This window comes from Scyliorhinus torazame, chromosome 9, assembly GCF_047496885.1.
Source record: "Scyliorhinus torazame isolate Kashiwa2021f chromosome 9, sScyTor2.1, whole genome shotgun sequence".
Lineage (NCBI taxonomy): Eukaryota > Metazoa > Chordata > Chondrichthyes > Carcharhiniformes > Scyliorhinidae > Scyliorhinus > Scyliorhinus torazame.
The window spans coordinates 121,997,450-122,020,227 of record NC_092715.1 but is presented as its reverse complement, the minus strand read 5'-3'; the positions used below and the strand labels follow the sequence as shown (position 1 = coordinate 122,020,227).

Genomic DNA, 22,778 nt, shown 5'->3' with positions numbered 1-22,778 from the left:
TGACCCTCTTATCGACTGATTTCATTAACACTACACCCTGTATGCTTCATCTGATGCCAGTGCTTATGTAGTTACATTGTATATGTTGTGTTGCCCTATTATGTATTTTCTTTTATTCCCTTTTCTTCTCATGTACTTAATGATCTGTTGAGCTGCTCGCAGAAAAATACTTTTCACTGTACCTCGGTACACGTGACAATAAACAAATCCAATCCAAGTTTGCATTGCCACTCCCAGAATCTTTCAAAAGCACTGAAGGTTCGCAACAGGCTCACATTTCAGATTTGCATAAGAAAAACAAAAGGATCAGGTCAGTACTTTACATTATGCACTGGGATATTGCAGATGGCATTATAGCAAAACAGGGCACCGATGAGCCACAAAATCATACGATTAAGCCCTCCAGGCATTCAATGCACACTTCAGTTTTCGAAAGAATTTGACCACTGAGTGATTAAACTTTAATCAGGGGATTAAAACTGGATGAATGCAAGGATCCATTCATGAATTACCTGTACAGACTTATGGAGAATTGTGACTGTGGGATCCTCAAAGGTTAATTAATATGTACTCATATAGGGGTTGTTATATTGAATTGAACTTTATCAAACCTTTTGAAAATGAGGGAAGGTTTACCTCTCACGCTGGCAGTACAAACAGCATGACAGATGAACTTGGGAAGCAAAACAGAGTGGTTGTTCATGGGGAAAGTGATGTCCCTTGGAAAAAATAAGTGAAGATATTCAATAGGTCGGACAAAAAAAGAAAAAAATTACAGTGAAGCAAAAGCAGGAGAGAAACGTGCCAACCGCCATCTTGAGATGCTCTCAGTGTTCGGAAAACAAAGGGAGTTTTAAGGGATTTATAATTGTACTGGAAAATGTTAGAAATATGGCATAACTTTAAGTGGGTTTAATTTAATGTTTCTGTGCCTGGAACAGTAAAACCTATCGTTAGATTAATGCAGGATAAATGTGTTTGTATATGTGGAGGTTGATTTCAATTCCAGCTGTGTTTCTATTGTGCTTAGAGCGGGTTACAGCATGAAGAGTAAACAGAAGTAACAGGGTTGCATAGGAACAGGGGCCTTTTATGGTCGAAAGGTCTTTAAGTTTTAGCTCAATTTATTGCAGTTGGAGACAGGACACTGCGGGGGGGGTGGGGGGGGGGGGAGAACATTTCTCAACTCTACCAGCAGAAAGACTGGACAGGGCAAGGGAGCTGCCAGATGAAGGTTTTCCCAAGAACCAGATACAGTTCTGATAACCAGGGAATTGGGACATAAAAGATGCTCGAAGAAGACTGACGTTAAGAGAATTGGGACCAAGTATTATTCAGGAGAATTCATATTTTACGATTAACATGGATTTAAGGGGACAAGTAAACAGTGTTCCGAGTTAAAAAGATAGTTGCAATAACTGGATTTCAAAATGGAAAAGAAGACTTCAGAGGTCAAGGAAAAGTTTGATGCTATCTTAACAGGGTCTGGGAATCAATGGATAAAGCAATTGTGAACAGTTTGTACAACAGTCAAGACAAAGAAATCTTAATGGGGAAGTAGTAAAACCTGGATACTGCATTCGTTATTAAAAGTGGAGTTAAAAGTTAAAAGTGGACTCCATTTTGGAGTAATTTCAAATGACTCTTTTGTTTAAAATAGTCATTTGGAAAACCCAGACTTGATTTCAGAATGAAAACTGCTGATGGAAAGCAGTGTTGTGAAAGAAGATTTTAAAGTGTGTTTTCTGGGAGCGAAGTTTGGAAACTCTCATGTGACAATCACCTGAGGGAATTCTGAGGAGAAATCCACAGGGTCTAACTTCATTTCAAAGCAGAGTATGTGTTTTGCACAGCCTGTGTTTAAAGGAGCTTTATGTTACTGAGACAAATTGTTGCTTAAGACATACTTTTAAATCCATGTTAATCTTAAAATATGTGTTCATTTCAGTTAAGGGGGGAGTAAAGGAGGATTGTATCATCATCCAATTTTTCCTGTTTAATTTCAAAAAAACATCTTATTGTTAAAACTAATTGGCAGTCCTGTGACTCTGTTCCTCCATGTATAAAAATAAATATAAGTTATGGTCTTTTGAGCCAGAGTTCCATTCTGGGATCTTTCCATCAGTTATAACATCAACTAGGATCATAACAGCAGGCAAACACTATTATCAGGCTTAGGAAAGGCAAAGTCAGACTATCATGTAACTACAAATGCAAATGTTAAGCCTGCATACATAAGCCTACAAGGGCAGCACGGTAGGACAGTGATTAGCACAGTTGCTTCACAGCTCCAGGGTCCCAGGTTCGATTCGCGACTGGGTCACTGTGCAGAGTCTGCACGTCCTTCCCGTCTCTGCGTGGGTTTCCTCCGGGTGCTCCGGTTTTCTCCCACAGTCCAAAGATGTGCAGGTTAGATGGATTGGCCATGCTAAATTGCCCTTAGTGTCCCAAACAAAAAAGGTTAGGTGGGGTTACTGGGTTACAGGGATAGAGTGGAAGTGTGGGGTTAGATAGGGTGCTCTTTCCAAGGGCCGGTAAAGACTCAATGGGTCGAATGGCCTCCTTCTGCACTGTAGATTCCATGGAATCTATGTTTCTTCACAGTGAGAAAGGTCCCTCACCAATATTATATGTAACAACAAGCAGTCATCTCTCCAGTAAATATACCAACAAAGTAGAATGGTCTAGATTGCTCACAGTATTAAATCCGAATAGTTTAATCAGAAAATGTGTGGACTTGACTCAATTAAAGAAGTACATAGAGTGTGGCATTCAGCAGAAGGCATCATTGGATGAAAATCTCGCCAAATTAGCAAAAAAAAAACCTTTTCCACAAAATTGGATGCTAACAGTGCCTTTTGGCAGTTGCCTCTGGACAAAGAATCCAGATTGTTAATTACTTTTATCACCCTACTTGGTTGTTGTTACTATTTTAACAGATTACAATTTAGAATTGCTTCTGCACCTGAGATATTCCAAAGAACGCTGTCTCAGACCCTGGAAGGCATAATATGACATATGGACAACAGGCACCTGAGATATTCCAAACAACGATGTCTCAGACCCAGGAAAGCATGCAAGGAATAATATACCATATGGACAACATTCATGTGCGTGGTATGATAAACTTCTTAAGGCACATTGTGCAAGCTTTATAAATTACTGTCAACTCGCAGGACACCAAGGTGACTAGAACGACCACAGATTCTTTGGGATGGTCAACTAAGTAGGCAAGTTCCCATCAAACCTTGTGGAGATCAACAAGCCATTACAACAGCTGCTGAGACAATGTCAACAGTGCTGCTGGATCATGAACTAACAAAATTATTTTGATAAGATCAAGAATCTCCTAACTTCACCAGAAATTGAAGTGCACTACAATGCAGAATTGCCAATAATTGTAGTTGCGGAGTCTTCATCTACATGCTTGGGCATAGTACTGTGTCAAGTTCAAAAAGATCGACAAAGAAGTCCAGTTTATTACACCTCACATTCTCCACAGACACCGAGAAGAGGTATGCAACCATTGAGAACGAAGCATTAGCAGCCTCATGGGCCTACGAGAAGTTCTCTGATTATGTCATGGGATTAAGTCCAAGATGTGCAGGTTAGGTGAATTGGCCATGCTAATTTGCCCCTTAGCGACCAAAAAGGTTAGGTAGAGTTACTGGGTTAAGGTGGTGGTGTGGGCCTCAGTTAGATGCTCTTTCAGAGGGTCGGTGCAGACTTGATGGGCCAAATGACCTCCTTCTGCGCTGTAGTGATTCTATGATTATGATTGAAAATCAAAGCTGACTATGAACTTTTGGTTACTATTCTTAACCTGGAGGAAATTCCTAAGGCTGCCTAGAATTCAAAGTTTTAGACTGAAACTTGTGAGATATGATTCAACTCCTGAGTATGTTCAAGGGAAGTACCAGACAACAGCAGATGCATTATCAAGAATACCAGTTGAAGGAGTCAGATTGGAAGATTTAATTTTTTTGAGGAAGCAGAAGCATATTCTCCACTCATTAAGAAACATTTACCAGCCATGGGAAAGAGGTTACAAGAAATTTAGCTGGCACAACAGCACAATGATGGACATGAATTAATGGCCATGTTGCACCTGGTGCAGATCCAGGCGCCCCATTAAATAGTGAGAAAGGCCAAAATCGAGATCCACATCAAAGCGAATCGGTTCGTGATCTAACTGGCCCTCTCCCAGTGGCAGGTTCCTGATCCCGTCCAAATGTGGCAAGGCACCAATTGTCACTAATTACAACCAATCTCCATCTCATTAGCGAGATGGCAGTCCAATCCAATGGCCTCCTGAAAACTAACCGGCTTCCCAGCAAGAGGTCACGCGGGTGCCGTTTAATACTCCTTTTTAAAAACAGGAAGCTGGTGCAATGACTGCTGAGGGAAGCTGAGGAGGTGAGTAGTCATTTCCTTCTCTGGCATGCAGCCGAGGGGCACTAGAGCTGCTGCAGCAGTGTTTAGAGGAGGGATGGGGGACCCACCAGGGGGCTGGGTCTGGTCAGGGGGCTGGGCATCATAGGTAGGAGGTCACCACTGGGCTGGTGGGGTGAGGGACTTAGCATCTGCAAAACCTATAAGCCATCCTCCAATATTGTGTATACCCATAACAGAGACAACTACAGCTGCTGCCTATCCTACTAAACACTTTCAGAACAGAGCCCTGTTCTTGGTTATATGCTGAAGGTCACTTTAACTCCGTTTGGCTGTGAGCATCCTCTAGCTGCACAGCTGAAGGCTACTGCAAATAAGGAATTGATCTTGTTAGTTGTGAGAGCATTTTCCAGCTGCAGGTTGTGTTTGTTACTTGCTCCTGCTGGTGGCTGCAAATGTTGGAGGCTGCTGTAGCTGAGAGTTTCTTTGCTGCTTGCTGTTGCCTTTTCTGCTTGCCTGCTGCCTCTTCCCCTTGGAGTTACTTGCTTTTTTCTGGATGAAGGGAAGGGTCTCTTTTACCTGGAATGCGGCGGGAGGAGGATTTTGTTGGGCCCACTAACTGGCTGAGGATGCAAAAGAGCTTGTTTGAGCAGACTGGATGTTTCTAAAGGCCTGTTTTGTGTGTTGACTGTGTATTCTGTTCTGGACGTGTGGGTTACCTGTTAAGGCCCTCTGTGTTCCTGTGGCTCTGTTCTCGGACAGGGTGATGATGGAAGATCAGACACCAATTCTGCTGGTGTCCTCATTGTATTCCTGCCTGTTTTGTGTTTTCTTTTGGTGTAAAAAGTTCTATATTTGGTTTTGTTCTGACTGTGCCAGACCTATTCTGGACCTCTTGGGAGGGGTGGAATGTTTTTCTCTCTCTCCTCCATCGTGCTCCGTGTTGGAGTGGCCTTTTTCACCGGGCATGATGGATGGTGTTGCCAACACACAGCAGCAGCCTTTGCGGTGCTGGTGACAGCTCAGGCGGCCAAACACTGGAGAAGGCAGCAGCGTCAATGCAGGCTGGAGGCAGCACCCATCTGCAGGGGCCACCACACACCCTGCAGAACCAGCCACCCATCAAGCCGAGATGGGCCCAGGGGCGACTCCAGTTGGCGGCCCAAGATGTACAAGCAACGTTGGTCTTACGAGGGGATGATGGATAGCATGTGTCACATGCGTATCCTCAATAAGGAGACAGTGCGGCACCTGTGCCATATCCCTGTGGACTTGGCATCCCATGGAGAAGGAGGACACATGCTTCTGGTTGTCATGAAGATTACCTCGGTCCTGAACTTATATCCAACTGGATTATTCCTGGACTCAAGCAGGGATTTGTGCGGCATATCAAAATTTACAGCCCACAAGGGCATCCGTGAGGTCACAGATGCCCTGATTGCCCAGGCAGCTGACTATATCAACTTTGAGCTGGATCAAGCTCATCAAGATGCCCGGGCCGCAAAACCCTCCGCCATCGCCGGTGTGCCTCAAATCCAGGGGGTAACACATGACGCGCATGTTGCCTTGCATGCACCGGGCAACAGGGAATTAACAGTGAGCTCCAGAGACCTCTGCGTCATCTGGCTCTCCAGTCCTGGCATGTCCCTATTGTCTGCACCATGGTGTTAGAGGCCCTCAACGATGCTCTTCAGTGAATGGGACACGCTCTGGGGTGCCTTGGCTATGTCCACCTGCAGACCTCATATTGCTGATTCCCTTGGATGTTCCTGCCTGATGTGCATCAGCATCTGTGTGGTGCTCACCAGATTGTGCCTGAGAAGTTTGTCCCCTAGTATCGCACACCGAGATGGATGTCTCTGCACTGGTGGACAGTGGAGATGTTGTTTGTGACACCTCAATGGTGGTATCCTTGGAGCTATCCTCTGAGGTGTTCTCCTGGCTGACAGGGTGGCATGCAACCCCGGATGGCCCAGCCCAATCAGGTTGAGATCCTGTGGGAGAATGGACATGTGGTCAGTGGGAGGGAAGGATCATTTTGTCTGACTCACTTGAGGAAGGTCATCTGGGTGAAGGGACAGTGGATCCTCGCCTCTGCGGCACAGGCCAACCTCACTGTCATTGAGCCATCTCTCCTCAGCCAATACCACGATCTCCAGGGCCCATTCCTCATGTGGGGTGAGGACTCTAATGTCAGGAGCTCCAATGCCCTTCTGAGCCCTTTCAAGTCTATTATGGGCTAACTTCTCCTGCGGCGACAGAGAGGGACAGTGTGAGCCACGTGCTTGGTGAATCAGGGAGGCTGTATGGCAGGTGGCATGTGGGGACACTGCATCTGGATATGAAGCGGCTGTGCTGGTGGGTGCCAGGGTGTGCTAGGGCACAAGCGCGGTGATCGGATGTGGGGAGGGTGCGAGGTGACGGCCGCTGAGCTTTCGGGGGGGGGGGGGGGGGGCGCTAGGTCAGTGGGGTGACAGGTGAAACTGATGCCATGGGGCCAGTATTAACTTACCTTTGCAGCCTGATGGATGTTATTGGTCTTCTTCCTGCACTGTACGGCGGTCCTCATGGCCAAACCCCCTGAACCTACGGCCGCTGCCACTGATTTCCATGCGGCATTGGTGGTACTGCTGCAGCTCCTCTGACCCCCCCGCTCCCGGTTAACAGGCATCTCGCCTCCACAGTGACCAGACACCTGGCCAGGTTGGCATCCCTGAAGCGTGATGCAGGTCTGTGTGGTGCTATGCTTGTGTGCTGACTGGGAATGAGTTTGGAGGATGCGTTCAAAAGCAGTTCCCCCTTGTTAGTGGGGGTGAGTCCGGCGAATAAGCTGGCAGGCCAGCCAGTACCAGCGTGAAGCACGTGGGGGATCAAAAGTGTTGTTGAATACGGGCTGCGGTCTCGCCGGGTCGGCCATCGGGAAACACCCAGGCAGTTGCGTCCGATACTTCGAACTTTTTGCATTAAATTGCACCTGATGAGTGCATCAAAATAAAATATTATTGCAATAATGGATGGCCAGATCACACTCCTAACAACCTAGTGTTTTGCCAATATTCAAGCAGAGGAAACATCACACAAAGTTGCAGGGGGTTGGAGTGCGATGGGTGATCACTGAGCTGGCTGTGCCTCTGCCATGGTGACAGCCATTGCTGCTAAACTCTCTTTAACAGGCTAAAGTGTGCCCCTTCCCCTGAAAAACCCTCCCGGAGTCCACTGGGAGGCCACCAGTGTTTATCTGATCATCTTCTCATGTAGTGGAGGGCTTTACCTCGCCATTGCTAAAATGTCAGCCAAGTTAGGAAGATGCCATTAATTATCCATGTAAGTGGCTCAATGTGTCTCCAGGCAGACAGGCGGTGAGCCAACTGCCACCTTACCATCCACGAGCAAACTGGTATGGCAGCGAGAAGATGAATAGAAGCTTCCCCTGTTGATGCCAATGAGAGTATATGATGGAGGAATAATACAGCAGCATGTCTTTTACCTTCAGCAAGTTTATTCTACATACATCCCAGTCCTACGGAACTGATTGAGCTGTGTCCATTTATACTCTTGTGATAAAAATAATCTTTATTGTCACAAGTAGGCTTACACCAACACTGCAATGAAGTTACTGTGAAATGCCCCTCGTCGCCACATTCTGGCACCTGTTAGGGTACACACTGAGGGAGAATTCAGAATGTCCAAATTACCTCACAGCACGTCTTTCAGGACCGTGTCTGACCCCAAAGGCCATTTAAATTTCAAACCAATATCCCAGCATGGGCTCTGTGTCACATTTTGTGGTTTTTGTTCCGATGAAGCACCACAGGATATTTTACTATGTTGCAGGTGTCATATGAGTGCACTTTGCTGTTTTTATAATTTAGAGAATTTTCTGCTTCATAAAGACAATCCGATTAAACCATGTGACACACCATGTGTTATTCTGCTGCTGAAATGTAACTAAGTGTTCGGAGAATGGTCCCTATAATTTTTGTTTTTTTTCCCCAATTAGGGGTCATTTAGAGTGGCAAATCCACCTACTCTGCACATCTTTGGGCTGTGGGCGGGGGGGGGGGGGGGGGGGGGGGAGGGGGGGGGAAGACCCACCCAGACATGGGGAGAATGTGCAAACTCCACATGGACAGTGACCCGGGATCGAACTCGGGTCTTCGGCGCTGTGAGGCAACAGTGCTAACCATTGCGCCACCGTGCCGCCCAAACTGTTCCTTTAAGACAACAACGTTTTTTTTGTCCTCACTCAGGAAATTACTTTACACTGTGAAAATACTTTCATCACAGATTAGTACTTAGATTGTGTGGTACAAGAGATAAGGGTGATTTGCTTTAGCAATTGTTTGGAATTGCTGGAGAATATCTGTGCTGTGTTAAATACAACTCCAATAAACAAACTTAACAGTTTTTTTCCATATGAAATTGGAGCTAACAAATTATTACTGTTCTGAGAACATAATGTGTTGCTTATTTTTAAACTAGTCTTTTATTGCACACCAAAGAAAGGATCAGCAATTCCCAAGTGCTCTTTGCATACACTATTAACCTCTTGAAAGTGCAATAAAAATATATTTTCTTCAGTGTCTCCACAGGCTAGAAGATATGAATCTTTGACATGTTGCTTGACGCAAGTTCAGTTTCCTAACATCCAACCTATTATCTGAAGCCACTTTCTTCCAACTTGCCTGACTCTATCTATTCCCCATTTTTCACATCTCGATGCCTGACTTCTTCATTCTCCTTGCCAACTTCTGCTCTGTACAGACACTAACTTGAAAAGCTGTAACCTACATCCTCACTTGCACAAACCTTTGTCCTCTCACCATCCATCTCTCAAGATCCATTGGTCATCTCTCTCCACGAAAATTGATTCAAACATCTTCACCTTTATATAATTTCATGTTCCTTTTCCCCTCTCCTCAGCGGTCTCTTCCAGCCATGCATTACTGCTTACACCTTCCCCTTCTCAAACACAGGATTACTCCTCACTGCCTCGGCCCCATGGTTGGTGGGCAGTCATTTTCAGTCACTGTGCTCTCTAAAACCTGCTCCTAAAATATCTGTGCCTTGTTCGCTCCATCTCTGCTGTCAGACATTTCTCAAAATCCTGTTGGTTGTTTTCATCCTCAATCATTACTCTCGCTACTCTCTCTCAATCTTGCTTGGTGGCCCTTTTAATTCTTGACCCTGTAAAGTACTCTGAGGGTGAGGAGTGTGATAGAAATGTAAGTTGTTTATTCTATTTATTTTCACAGGTACGGCGCAATTGCACAGAATCTACTCAAAGCATTGCAGCATTAATGATATATCAGATGAATTAAACATGCACTCCTACATGTCTGAAAACATTTTGTACATAACCAGGAGAAAAATACATCAAATTATTCTGTTAATATTTGTCAGATCCTTTCTTTGAAATGTTAAAAAAGATTAGCGAATAATAGCAAAGCAAATTCGACAGACAACATAATTAAGGACATAACAATAACACTTATAAGAGACTGTTGACATTTAATGTTAGTGGTACAAACAGCCAGATATTTGTGGACTAAGGAAGACTCCGTGAACCTTTAGAAATGGCAGGCAGCACACAGATGTGGAAGTCCGGCCCCCATTTCCAACAGAAAAGAGGGTGAGGCATGAGGGGGAACTGGGGTGGGGTTATTTAGCATGGAGGTGCATGAGGATATGTGGAGCATGAGGTGGGTGAACGGCATGCATTGGCAGGAAGGGGTTGGGGAGTAGGGTTGGGGGAGGGTGTGTGAGGGGTGAGGCTGCAAGGGCCTAACCACCTCTAAAACAATTGGGACAAGGTCCCAGAGTACCTAGGCAGGCCTTCTAATCAGGCTGTGCTGGCACTCGACAGCCACTGTGGCCACCTATGATCTGCTTCTGAAGTCAATGGGCCCAGCTCCGACCCTCCCCCGCCTCCCCAGAGTGAAAATTGGGTATAACAGCGCCCTTTATATCAAGGTGGATCTGCCGAGTCACAATATTTCCTAATAAGAGCGAATTACCTCAGGAGCAAAAATCTTGCCCAAACTCAAGATTGCTAAAACATTGTTTATAATCCGGAATTCAAACATAATTCTCTTTTACATTTAAGCTTTGGAAAAGTTGATGCACAGTAATTGCTTACCTTTCACAAGCTCGGACAGTCCATGCTGCAATTATCCACAAGGAAATGCTGAAAACCAGCAATACTGTTCCTGGACATATTGTCATTAAAGTCTTCATTACGAAACGGGTATTAAAGTTTATTTTATTCAGTGCTCCAATACTTCTTGAAGAAGCATCCGTAAAAAGTTTGCTATGCAGCAGCATTACTCTGGCAATAAGGTAAAGTCTAAGAAACATTGGTATTGATAAGATTATATCCACATCTGCTATTGCTGTAGATGTTGTGTATGAAAAGGCAAGGCGTGCTGTCCAAGTGAAAGTATAGTTTCCAGGTATTGGGTGAATAGCACATACCAGTATTTCCAAACAGATGAAAAAAATCCGCTCGTAAGTCATGGCTATTCTCCAGTCATCTGCGCCATTGTCTACCATGAATAACTGTAAGGAAACGGTATAGTTTTATTATAGTTTCCACGTCAAGTGCAGAAATAGGCAAGTTACACATTAAAAGCAACTTCATGCAGCATAGACAACACGGTACCTTTGTGATACTCAAAGAAGCATTAGTCCATTTTTCAGTTGAGGTACCAGAAAAATCCACAATAGAAATAATGCATCATTGATGGCGCCTATTTTACACAATTTTCAAAAGACAGAGCTACCTTCATTGAATTTTCATTTTTAAACAGATTGTGACATGAAACAAGATGCACTATAAATGGGCTATCAATAATTCTTAAATACAATCTGACCAAATTATTGCTATAGAATAACCAGTACATACGCAATTAGCTGGTGCAAATGAGCTTCTGTATTAGGAGCAGGTGCAGGTCATTCAGACCTCAAACTTGCCCCTCGATTTGAGAAGATCATGGCTGATCAGGTTTAAAATAATTCAATGACCCTGCTACACTGCTCTCTGGAGAAGAGACTAATGACGCTCTGAGAAAAGAAAATTCTCCTCATCTCCGTCTTTAATGAGAGGCTCCTTACTTTTAAACTGTGTTCCCTAGTTGCAGTCTGTCTCACAAAGGGAAATATCCTCTCAGCATCCACCCTGTTAAGTCCCCTCAGGATCTTACTTGATTCATTCTTCTCAACTCCAATGGATATAATCGCAACCTGTCTAACCTTTCCTCACAAGATTACCCCTTCATCCCAGAAATCAGCCTAATGAACGTTCTCTGAGTGCCCCACTTATCTAGTAAAATCTTGAAAATATTGCTTTATTAAATTCAGATGTTTCTAAACAATTCGATACACATGCCTGTAAGTTTGCCATTGAAGGAAAAGGCAAAATGAAGGACAATTTTATTTAAACTGTAGTTCATTGTCCCTCTTTCTTTCCATTGATAATAGTAAAATGTTTATCTTGAATTCTCAATTATGCTGATATTACAAATATGAAGTACAATTTAACAAACTATTTTTATACAAACACATTTTTTACTTCTGTCAACGAATGGTCAAAAATCAAACTTAAACTTTGAGAGATTGAATTCTTTCATAAACAATAATGTTACGCTGATTTAGTACTATAAAATATTTTCTCCCAGACTTCTTCTAATTGGGGGCCAGATTGAATAGTTCATTCAAAGATCTGACACAGCAGGACAGGCCAAATGGCCTTGTTTCTTTGTTTAGGATTTTATGATTCTGATGAGGCAACCAGGATAGTGAAAACCAAACAGTTCTAGGTCATGCTACTTTCATTACCACACTTTACTCTTTAAAGCTGCAAATTAAGTGACGCCTGAGAGTAAAAACTATTTGACAGGACTTCTGTCAATGTGACACAATAACGTTTTACTGCTTTAGCATCAGGAATGGTGAACTCTGAATAGTTTGAACTCAAGAATTCACTAGTCTGGGACACATGACTTGATCTCAAGTGGGAATTCAAATAAATGTCCAAAAATCCATGCTACAAGAATAGATTTCTTTCATAAATTGGAAACACCCAGTAACTAGGTCAGGATCCAGTTACACTTGGCACCATCAGGAGAGTCTCATGATACAGGAATCTCCACTAACCTCAAGACCATGGTTGTAAAGGTCAGGCATTCCAAGGCACTGACTCCATGCATCAAGAACCCCTGTCTGGCCTTCTGAGTGACCCAGGATCAAGGTGGGTACGTTTGGTCAGATCAGGCATACGTTTCAGACCATTGATACATGTGAAGACCATCAACATGATACACTATCTCCCTGGTGAAGCATAACTTGAGAAAGACAGAACTCCTTGGACATGTCCAATGAACAGTGACGTTGGCTGCACACTCATCTGTTTTGACGAGAGCCAATCTATTAAGTCCTCCTCCAGTATGAATGCCCGGCCCCTACTCACGGCTGTAAGACTTCCTCCACACCCTTCAACCCTCGAGAGCATGAAAAATTCCAAAAAGAAATGGCCATCAGATTAGTAGAGGATTTTTCTAGACAAAGGTTAAATTCCCAAAAGATTAGGTGCAGAACAATAGTTCAAAGCTAGGATTCAAGTAACAACCACCAAAAAAGCAATTGAAAGTACAGAACAGCAGCAATGGATTGCTATAGAGGCCAAAGAAGTGGTACTCCTCTGCCACTTGCAATGGCATGAGTAACTGTCTTAGGTGGACTGTGATGACATTGCGCTGCAAGAAAACTGAAAATGGTCAGTGGCAAGGAAGCTCCATCTTATTTTGTGATTTAAATAGGCGTGAGCCCTGAAACAACAGGAACACTCCTCGCACCTTTGCTATTCAGATTGCCTCCCCGCATGTCACTAACCAGCACATGGCAGTGTAAATTCAGCCCAGTTTGGAAAAGTGGGTTGGCGGAAGTTGAAAAATATTTATCTTACTGATCTATTCTTGCTTCCGATCACTCCAGTTGAAAAGTAATATTCAAGTCCAACAAGTGTTTCTGTTTATAATTTTTTATAAAAGCAATGACAAAGTACTAAATTATGGAATTAAAATATCTGGGCAAAATTTTCCCATATATTGGCAAAGTCTGACAAAAGACGAGAAAGGTGGATTTGACGCCGTCAGCAGCAAAGATGGCTTTCTCCACGGTATCGTTCGGAACTTAGACTCAGAAATCTCAATGAGCGGCGATTTCCATGACATAACTGTAGTCGAGGTGCCCACCAGCAACTTAGTTTTTTGAAGGTCCGAGTGCCATTTTTAAAGGCCACAGCAGTGCACAATGGTTCTCCAGGAACCCCCCATCCAAATACCCCTCCCTCCCCCGCACAACCCTCCCACCCCCGGCAATGCTTGGGCATTGTCCCCCAGAATGTCCCCTGGACATGACCCTCTCCCCCTAGAAGATGCGCTCACCTGAACTCCCGTGGGAGGTCTGTTCACCAGGTACATGGCTTGGGAGACCCAGTTGGGTTTCACACTGCTCTGCCCTAACACCAATGTGAATGGACTTTCTTATAGGGGAGATGATTCAGGTGTAGAGGTCAGATAATTATATGCCAATGTATCAAAATGATGTTCCCGACAATGCGCTACGTTGCTGGTGGGGGCTGGGGACAATCGCAATATCTTTTTACGTCGGCACGAAATATGATTTGGACACCTCGCAAGATTATCCGCTCCCGTCATCATACCCGCCCAAAGAAAGTGGGAACAGAATATCCCAGCCATAGTTTTGAAATATTATTCCCATGACAAAAGAATATCTGTCTCCTGCCACCCATTGTTTACCAATACGACAAATTAAATAAAACGTCTATCTTGGCCTGGACCCCAAATGGACCTTATTTTTGTATCAAGGTAACAGCCTGGTTTCTGACCCTGGATTTTTAGGGCCCTTTAATCCAAATTGCATTTAATTAACTGAAAACCGACATGACAAAGGAGCACTTTGCAAATTCTTTTCGATTGTAGACAAATGATTTACTGATAGTTCAACAGGTGAGTGCATTAAAGAGAAAATATTTCAACAGTCAATAATAATACATCAGAAAATGACTAACTTGGAAAAGAATCAAATGCTAAAGGTATTTTACAATGTTAAATGGTGACTAAACATTATTGAAGCATTATAATGCCGCAGGAGTAGGAAATTGCTGTTTTATGTAATGCAATCTCACAAGTAATTTGGCTTAACAATTAATTGGAGTTGTGATCTCAGCAACTAAATCCCTCTGCTTATTAGCGATTCACCAATCTCTAATTATAGATCGATTCCCACTCCAAACTATACCGATGTTACTAACATTGCGGTCCCGTTGTTCAAAAAGGGGAGCAGAGACAACCCCGGCAACTATAGACCGGTGAGCCTCACGTCTGTAGTGGGTAAAGTCTTGGAGGGGATTATAAGAGACAAGACTTATAATCATCTAGATAGGAATAATATGATCAGGGATAGTCAGCATGGCTTTGTAAAGGGTAGGTCATGCCTCACAAACCTTATCGAGTTCTTTGAGAAGGTGACTGAACAGGTAGACGAGGGTAGAGCAGTTGATGTGGTGTATATGGATTTCAGTAAAGCGTTTGATAAGGTTCCCCACGGTAGGCTATTGCAGAAAATACGGAGGCTGGGGATTGAGGGTGATTTAGAGATATGGATCAGAAATTGGCTAGCTGAAAGAAGACAGAGGGTGGTGGTTGATGGGAAATGTTCAGAATGGAGTTCAGTTGCAAGTGGCGTACCACAAGGATCTGTTCTGGGGCTGTTGCTGTTTGTCATTTTTATCAATGACCTAGAGGAAGGCGCAGAAGGGTGGGTGAGTAAATTTGCAGACGACACTAAAGTCGGTGGTGTTGTCGACAGTGAGGAAGGATGTAGCAGGTTACAGAGGGACATAGATAAGCTGCAGAGCTGGGCTGAGAGGTGGCAAATGGAGTTTAATGTAGAGAAGTGTGAGGTGATTCACTTTGGAAGGAATAACAGGAATGCGGAATATTTGGCTAATGGTAAAGTTCTTGGAAGTGTGGATGAGCAGAGGGATCTAGGTGTCCATGTATATAGATCCCTGAAAGTTGCCACCCAGGTTGATAGGGTTGTGAAGAAGGCCTGTGGAGTGTTGGCCTTTATTGGTAGAGGGATTGAGTTCCGGAGTCAGGAGGTCATGTTGCAGCTGTACAAAACTCTGGTACGGCCGCATTTGGAGTATTGCGTACAGTTCTGGTCACCGCATTATAGGAAGGACATGGAGGCTTTGGAGCGGGTGCAGAGGAGATTTACCAGGATGTTGCCTGGTATGGAGGGAAAATCTTATGAGGAAAGGCTGTTGGACTTGAGGTTGTTTTCGTTGGGGAGAAGAAGGTTAAGAGGAGACTTAATGGAGGCATACAAAATGATCAGGTGGTTAGATAGGGTGGACAGTGAGAGCCTTCTCCCGCGGATGGAAATGGCTGGCACGAGGGGACATAGCTTTAAACTGAGGGGTAATAGATATAGGACAGAGGTCAGAGGTAGGTTCTTTACGCAAAGAGTGGTGAGGCCGTGGAATGCCCTACTGGCAACAGTAGTGAACTCGCTAACATTGAGGGCATTTAAAAGTTTATTGGATAAGCATATGGATGATAATGGCATAGTGTAGGTTAGATGGCTTTTGTTTTGGTGCAACATCGAGGGCCGAAGGGCCTGTACTGCGCTGTATCGTTCTATGTTCTATGTCCTTTCCCAATATTTCATAAGAACAAGATGCCAAAATGATTTGATCCCTGATGCATTAACCATTGTCTTGACACTTCTAACCGGCACTGTTCCTACTTACTGAGCACAATTACTCAAACTCTTTATTTTACCTCAGAGACTTTGATAATGTACGACATTATTTTGTTTAAAACACTAACAACAACTTATACCTGTACATAGCATCGTTAATGTAATGGAAAGTCCCAAGAAGCTTCACAGGAGAATTATAAAGATTATGACACCAGGCCACTTAAGGAGATATTAGGTCAAAGAGTTCAGTTTTCAGGAATGTCTTAAAAGAAGAAAGTGAGTTAGAGAGATGGAGAGGTACAAGGAGCTTAGATCCTCGACAACAACCAATGGTGGAACAATTAAAATCGAAAATGCACAAGAGAGGGGAATTAGAGGTATGCAGATACCTCAGAGGATTGTGGGGCTGGAGGAAGTCACAGAATAGGAAGGGATGAGGCCATACAGAGATTTGACAACAAGAATGAAACTTTTAAAATCCAAATATGCTTGACCGCGACCCATTGTCGGTGAGTGGGCAGAGGGATTATAGGGGACAAGACACAGGCAACTGAGTTTTAGATGATCTCATGTTTATGGAGGGTAGAATGTAGGAACCCAACCAGGAATATATTGGAGGAGTAAAGTGTAGAGGTAAAAATAACATGAATGAGGGCTTCAGGAGCAGATGAGCTGGAACATTGTCATGAATCTGCCTAGAGACAGCATGGGCAGTATTCAAAGGGTCTCAATTGGTATGCATCTCTCCTGCTAATGCATTTAGAATGGCAATTTAGATAATAATGAAGTGTGAATATGGAGGAGAAGCAGATAATAGACGATTGGGAAAGTCCTTGAGATATACACATGTTAATGTATGGTCAAGAAAGTTGGTGGGAGCAGACAGTCAAATGCGTATAAGGCATAATCAAAGAACAACAAAGGAATGATTGATTAGTCCCTGAGAAGGAAGAGACGCAGTACCATTTAGCAGTCTCAGAAAGCGGACAGGCCAGTTTCCAGCCACCAAGCCTGAAGATCAAGTTTGCAGCAAACAAACTTCTAAGTCTTAGAGCCAAGGCAGTGCAGAAAACCTGTGTAGCAGCAGTTTTAAAATATCTTCACTGGACCAGGAAAAAGACAGTTCCCAAATTTGAGTATCATCCCTGTATTGTGAGGTAACTATAACTCATTATTCAATGTGTATGTTGTTTGGGAAAAAATGAAAGTCTTACAGAGTTCAGGCATCATAGATATATTGGGTAGCAAGGGGACATTCCAGAAAACTGTTTGCGGTTAGTAATTCATCGATCTTAATTGCATGAGAGTAGAGTTGTCCTGTTTCCGTGTATTTGTCTTTTCTTTACTTTAATAAATAGTCTTTAATAATTGTTACATGACGACTGAGCTTTTTATTCGCACTGGGGTTTCACTTGTCTCCTCACACTAAAACAAAATAAAACTAGACACCCCCGCAAAGCAGTGTTCCAAGTTGGGGTATCCTCGCAAATAATATCAACATGTTTCATGATAGACATGAAAATGCGATGGAAGTAAAAATAGACAGACTTAGTGATGGCACAGCTATGAGATTGAAGCTCCTCTCAGGGTCAACTGCGACACCTATGTTCCAAATAGGCCGGCTTAATGTCAGACTGTTAACAGGGAAAGGGATGGAATCAGTAGCTGGGGAATGCAGACTGAAAACGATGGATTTAGTCTTCCCAATATTTAATTGGAGGACATTTCTCTCATCCCATACCGGACATCTGATAGGTGGTTTGATAATTTTTCCACTGTGATGGGGTGGTGGTGAAAACGAACTGGGTGTCACGATCTACATATGAAAACTAATGCTGTGATTTTGTATAACGTCACTGCGGTGAGTGTTTTGATGAGAAATAGGAGGTTCCAAGATCGATGCTCAACACACTCTAAATGTAACGGTATAGAAGAGAAGCCATTGCAAATGGTTCTCTGTCTATGATTAAGAGCTGAAGCAAGTGAGAGCAGTGCCACCAGGCTGGAATGACGATGGAGAGGCGTTGGAGGAGGGTTGTGTGATCAACCATGTCAAATGCTACAGGCAGGTCAAAAAGTCCAAAGAAGGGTAGCAGAATTCTCCGTTCCTGAGACGTAGAGTGCAATTCTCCAGCCTCGTTGTGTTTCAATCAAGCGTAACAAGGCCAGTGAATAGCGGGAGAGGCCAAAAATGAGATCCGTGCTGGGCGCCAAACAGTTTGCGATGCAATCGGCCCCCTCCCGTAGGAGAAATCAGGATCTCGCCGTAGCGTGGCAAGAAACCAATTATCACCACTTAAGCCCCATTTCCATACAATCAATGAGAGCCATCCCATATCCTACGGCCCCCCGTAATTCAGCAACGTCCCCAGCAAGTGGTCACACTGGCGTCGATTACTACTCCTTTTGAAAAACGTGAACCTGGTGGAAGGGCTTATGTGGGGAGCCGAGGAGGGGAGTAGCCACCCCAGTGCTCGGCCGGGGAGGGGGAGGGGGGAGCTCAGCTGGGGGTGAGGGACCTTTCCCAGGGGTGGGTCACCATGGGGAGTGGGAGGCACTGGGGGGGGGGGCAACCGGGGATGGCAACTGGGGGGCAACTGCTCGTGGCACCACCATGCCAATGCCTGGATCGTGTGTACCCGTTCCAGGGGCATCACCTGTCCCTGCCCGTCTGCCCCACAGATCAATCATAGCCCTCACTGACTTTTGAGGCCTCTGGCTGCACGGTTGAAGGCTATCGCTGATAGGGAATTGGCAATCATGGTTAAGTGAGCACTTCACACATGCCAAGTGGATTTCTGTGGGTGGGCGGACCACGTAGCATGTGGGAGACATTGCCTAGCATGCCAATCATACCTACTGGATACTGTGCCTGAACAATGCAGGAGGCAACACCACACACGCAACATCTGAACACCCAATGGATGGGACACAGCTCCGCAGACATGTCCACAGCCAGAGGAAGAAAGTTACGGAGGCATTATTTTATTTAAAAATGTATTTTATTACAAACATGTGTCAAAACAGGTTACAGCGAATAAACACCCCGTGAAACATACTTCCCAACTATCATCTATCCAGTCTGTACAGATTTTTCCCCTTTTTCACCCCCCCTCCCTCGCGATGAATAGCACCTCAAACACGGTCACAAACATCCCCCACCTTTCCTCAAACCCCCCTGAAGAGCCCCTTAACTCATACTTTATCTTCTCTAATCGCAGGAAGTCGTACAAGTCACCCAGCCAAGCCGCTACCCCCGGTGGCGATGCCGACCGCCACTCCAGCAAAATTTTCCGCCGTGCAATCAACCCTTGGCAAAAGCCATCACATCGGCCTTCCTCCTCTCCATGAGCTCCGGCTTCTCTGAAACCCCAAATATCGCTACAAAGGGTCCGGGTCCACCTCCTCCTCCACTATCCTGACTGAGACCGCAAACACTCCCGCAAGTGCTGCTGAAGTGCTGTCGATCTTGTTAGTGAGGGGCTGCCGAGCACGGTACCGGCGAATCAGCTGGCAAGTCTTCATTCGCAGTGAGGAGCCCGTGAGGCCTCGTTACTTGACCAATTAACGTTGAATAGAGTAGTCGGCCTCGCTCAGCCGAGCGCCAGGAAGTTTGCTGCAATTCCCGCTCGCTACCACACTTAAACATTTTTCCGGAGAATTGCGCCCTAAGTGTTCACGCCGGGGCAGGATTCGCAGAGTTCTAAGACAGCAAAACTGCACCTGAACAGATTCAGTAACCGTTGAGGGGCTAGCACCAGAGCCACCTGGAACACACTCGATTCCAATGAGAAACTGTGCCAGGTTGGTCGGATTCACAATTGACATTCAGGAGGCTGACAAGCTGCGGCTGCAGAGACACACTGCGCTCCCCACTCATCATCCCAGCTAACAAGACGGCAGCGAGGAGAGTGGCACCCAGTTTTACGGACGCTGAGCTCAAGCCCGTCTTGGAGGGCGACGCTCCCCCGGCCCGGGAAGGAAGCAGTCAGCTAGCCGCCATTCGCCGTGCCTGGACGCAGGTGGCAGAAGCTGTACACACCATGAGCCACCTCGTCCGGATGGGCCAGCAGTGCCGTCAGAAACTGCACAACCTCCTCAGGGCGGCCAGGGTGAGAAGGCAGCACTGTGCCTCTGACACCAACCCCCTTCCCACACACCCAGAACCCTAAGCCCCCATCCGAAAGGCGTCTGAACCCCATCCTGCACCACATGCCGGCCCCCATGGCTGGGTGCCCTAGCCACTGACACCACCAGCTACCCACCCCCTGGGCTCCGTGCGTCAGATTTGTCCAACACTGTGCGTTTTCTGATTCCCCCCCACACAGGAGAAGGCCGCCCATAACCATCGGGAGTGGGAGTCTGAAGGGGGACAGCTGGATCAGCGGCCACTCACCGTGGCAGAGCAGAGGACAGTGGACTTGGTCAGTGAGCCCGAGGAAAGGGCAGTCTCTGGGGTGGAGGTCGTCATAGGGCAAGGATGTGATAACCCACTGAGTTGCAGTTCCCCGTGTCATAGAATTTACAGTGCAGAAGGAGGCCATTCAGCCCATCGAGTCTGCACCGGCTCTTGGAAAGAGCACCCTACCCAAGCCCATACCCCCACCCGATCCCCATAACCCTGTAACCCCACCCAACACTAAGGGCAATTTTGGACATTAAGGGCAATTTAGCACATCTTTGGACTGTGGGAGGAAACCGCAGCACCCGGAGGAAACCCACGCACACATGGGAGAACGTGCAGACTCCGCACAGACAGAGACCCAAGCCGGAAATCGAACCTGGGACCCTGGAGCTGTGAAGCAATTGTGCTAACCACTATGCTACCGTGCTGCCCGTGTGTCAATGTCCCCCCCACCACACCACCCTCACCTCCACACTACCCTCACCCCTGCACCATGCTCACACCACACCCACATCCCCATCACACCACCGTTCCACCACTCTCACATCCACCGCCCCCCCAACCTCCCAGGCCCGCCGTCTAATCACGGGTCTTGTCTTGGGTCTTGCAGGAGCTGCTAGTGATGGGGCGGGCCCCACCACCAGTCACAGCCACAGCCAGAGGCCCAGGTGCCGACCAGCGACGAAGACACCGACAAGGACATGAACCATGGAACTGAGACCCAGGACACACAGGAGCTCAAGTCCGAGGATGACACGGATTTCCTGTCGGAGCTGTCTCCAACACCCTCCACCATCCCAAAGACACTCCCTCGGATCAACATGTCCAAGGCCTGGGGCAATCTGTGCAGGTGCTGGCTGAGGCCCAGGACCGGTCTACCCTCTCACAGCTAACCATGTGACAGAGCCATCTGGACATCGCAGCGGTGCTCCTTAGCGTAGCCCAGTCACAGCAGGCTGAGAGCGGCAGCGGCATTGCCCAGGCACTGGCTGACGTGGCGCAGACACACAGGGAGATGGCCCAGTCCCAGAGGGAGATGGAGCAGTTACTGGCTGATGTGCCACAGACCCTGAATGTGGTGGCACAGTCACAGGATGATGTGACGCAGTCCCAGACGGATATGGTCCACTCCCTGTGCTACATAGCTGTGATCATGCAGACCCTTGTCGAGATGGCAACTGGCCTCCAGGACTGCAGTATTTATCTGTACCTGATTCAAAAACACACCGAGTCCTTCCTAAATAAATTGGCAGATGGACACTTGCCGAATCACCACTGCAGACATTAAATATGATTAATAATAATAGCCATGCTCTCACTGATCATGTCAGCAGATCAACTTTCCACACAAATAGTTTCTTCTTCACCATCTGCTCTGTACCTTTTGCTAATCATTTGTACAATTTTAATCTCTGAAAAAAACATATAAAAAGCAAAAATTTGTAATTTCAGGCACACATGCCATTTTTTAAAAGCTTTGGCCAAGATTCTCATGTCAGAACAAAGGCAGGGCGATTCAAAAATGACAGGCATTCTCACCCCCATTCCTGCCTCGTGGGATTTTTATGCTTCCGGGATAAAAGTGGGCATAGCTAACTCGCAATCAGCATTCGGGCAGCACGGTAGCACAGTGGTTAACATTATGGCTTCACAGCGCCAGGGTCCCAGGTTTGATTACCGGCTTTGGTCACTCTCTGTAAGGAGTCTACATGTTCTCCCCGTGGCTGCGTGGGTTTCCTCTAGGTCCTCCGGTTTCCTCCCACAAGTCCCGAAAGATGTGCTGTGAGGTGAATTGGATATTCTGAATTCTCCCTCCATGTACTGAAACAGGTGCTGGAATGTGGTGACTAGGGGCTTTTCACAGTAACTTAATTGCAGTAATATTGTAAGCCTACTTGTGACAATAAAGATTATTATTATTATTTATCCCACACTTGCTGACTTCATTGTGGGAGTGGCCATTTTGTGACCACCACCACCATCCATCCCCATTTCTATGGAATTGGGGCCTTCTCTGTGGAGATGTAGTTCAACCTCAGGGGAGTTGTGAACCTTGAGGGAAGACGTTTGTGGAGTCGGGGACCTATTCACCCATGAGTTTAAAAGGTATTTCCAACTTCAACTGTCATAACTAGACGTTCTGTGATAAGTTAAATGTGTTTTTAATGCAATGAATGATTAGAGGTCTTTG

At 45.6% G+C, this 22,778-nt stretch overlaps 1 protein-coding gene across 3 annotated transcripts in view; it reads right to left on the bottom strand.

Moving 5' to 3' along the window:
* LOC140429452 (small conductance calcium-activated potassium channel protein 2) overlaps nt 1–22,778 on the bottom strand; it is a 241,788-nt gene that overhangs the window by 149,044 nt on the left and 69,966 nt on the right. For all 3 annotated transcript variants that reach the window (XM_072516467.1, XM_072516468.1, XM_072516469.1), the window contains one exon: nt 10,532–10,950. In XM_072516467.1, coding sequence (XP_072372568.1) covers nt 10,532–10,950 — 419 coding nt within the window. The remainder of the gene's footprint in view (nt 1–10,531; nt 10,951–22,778) is intronic.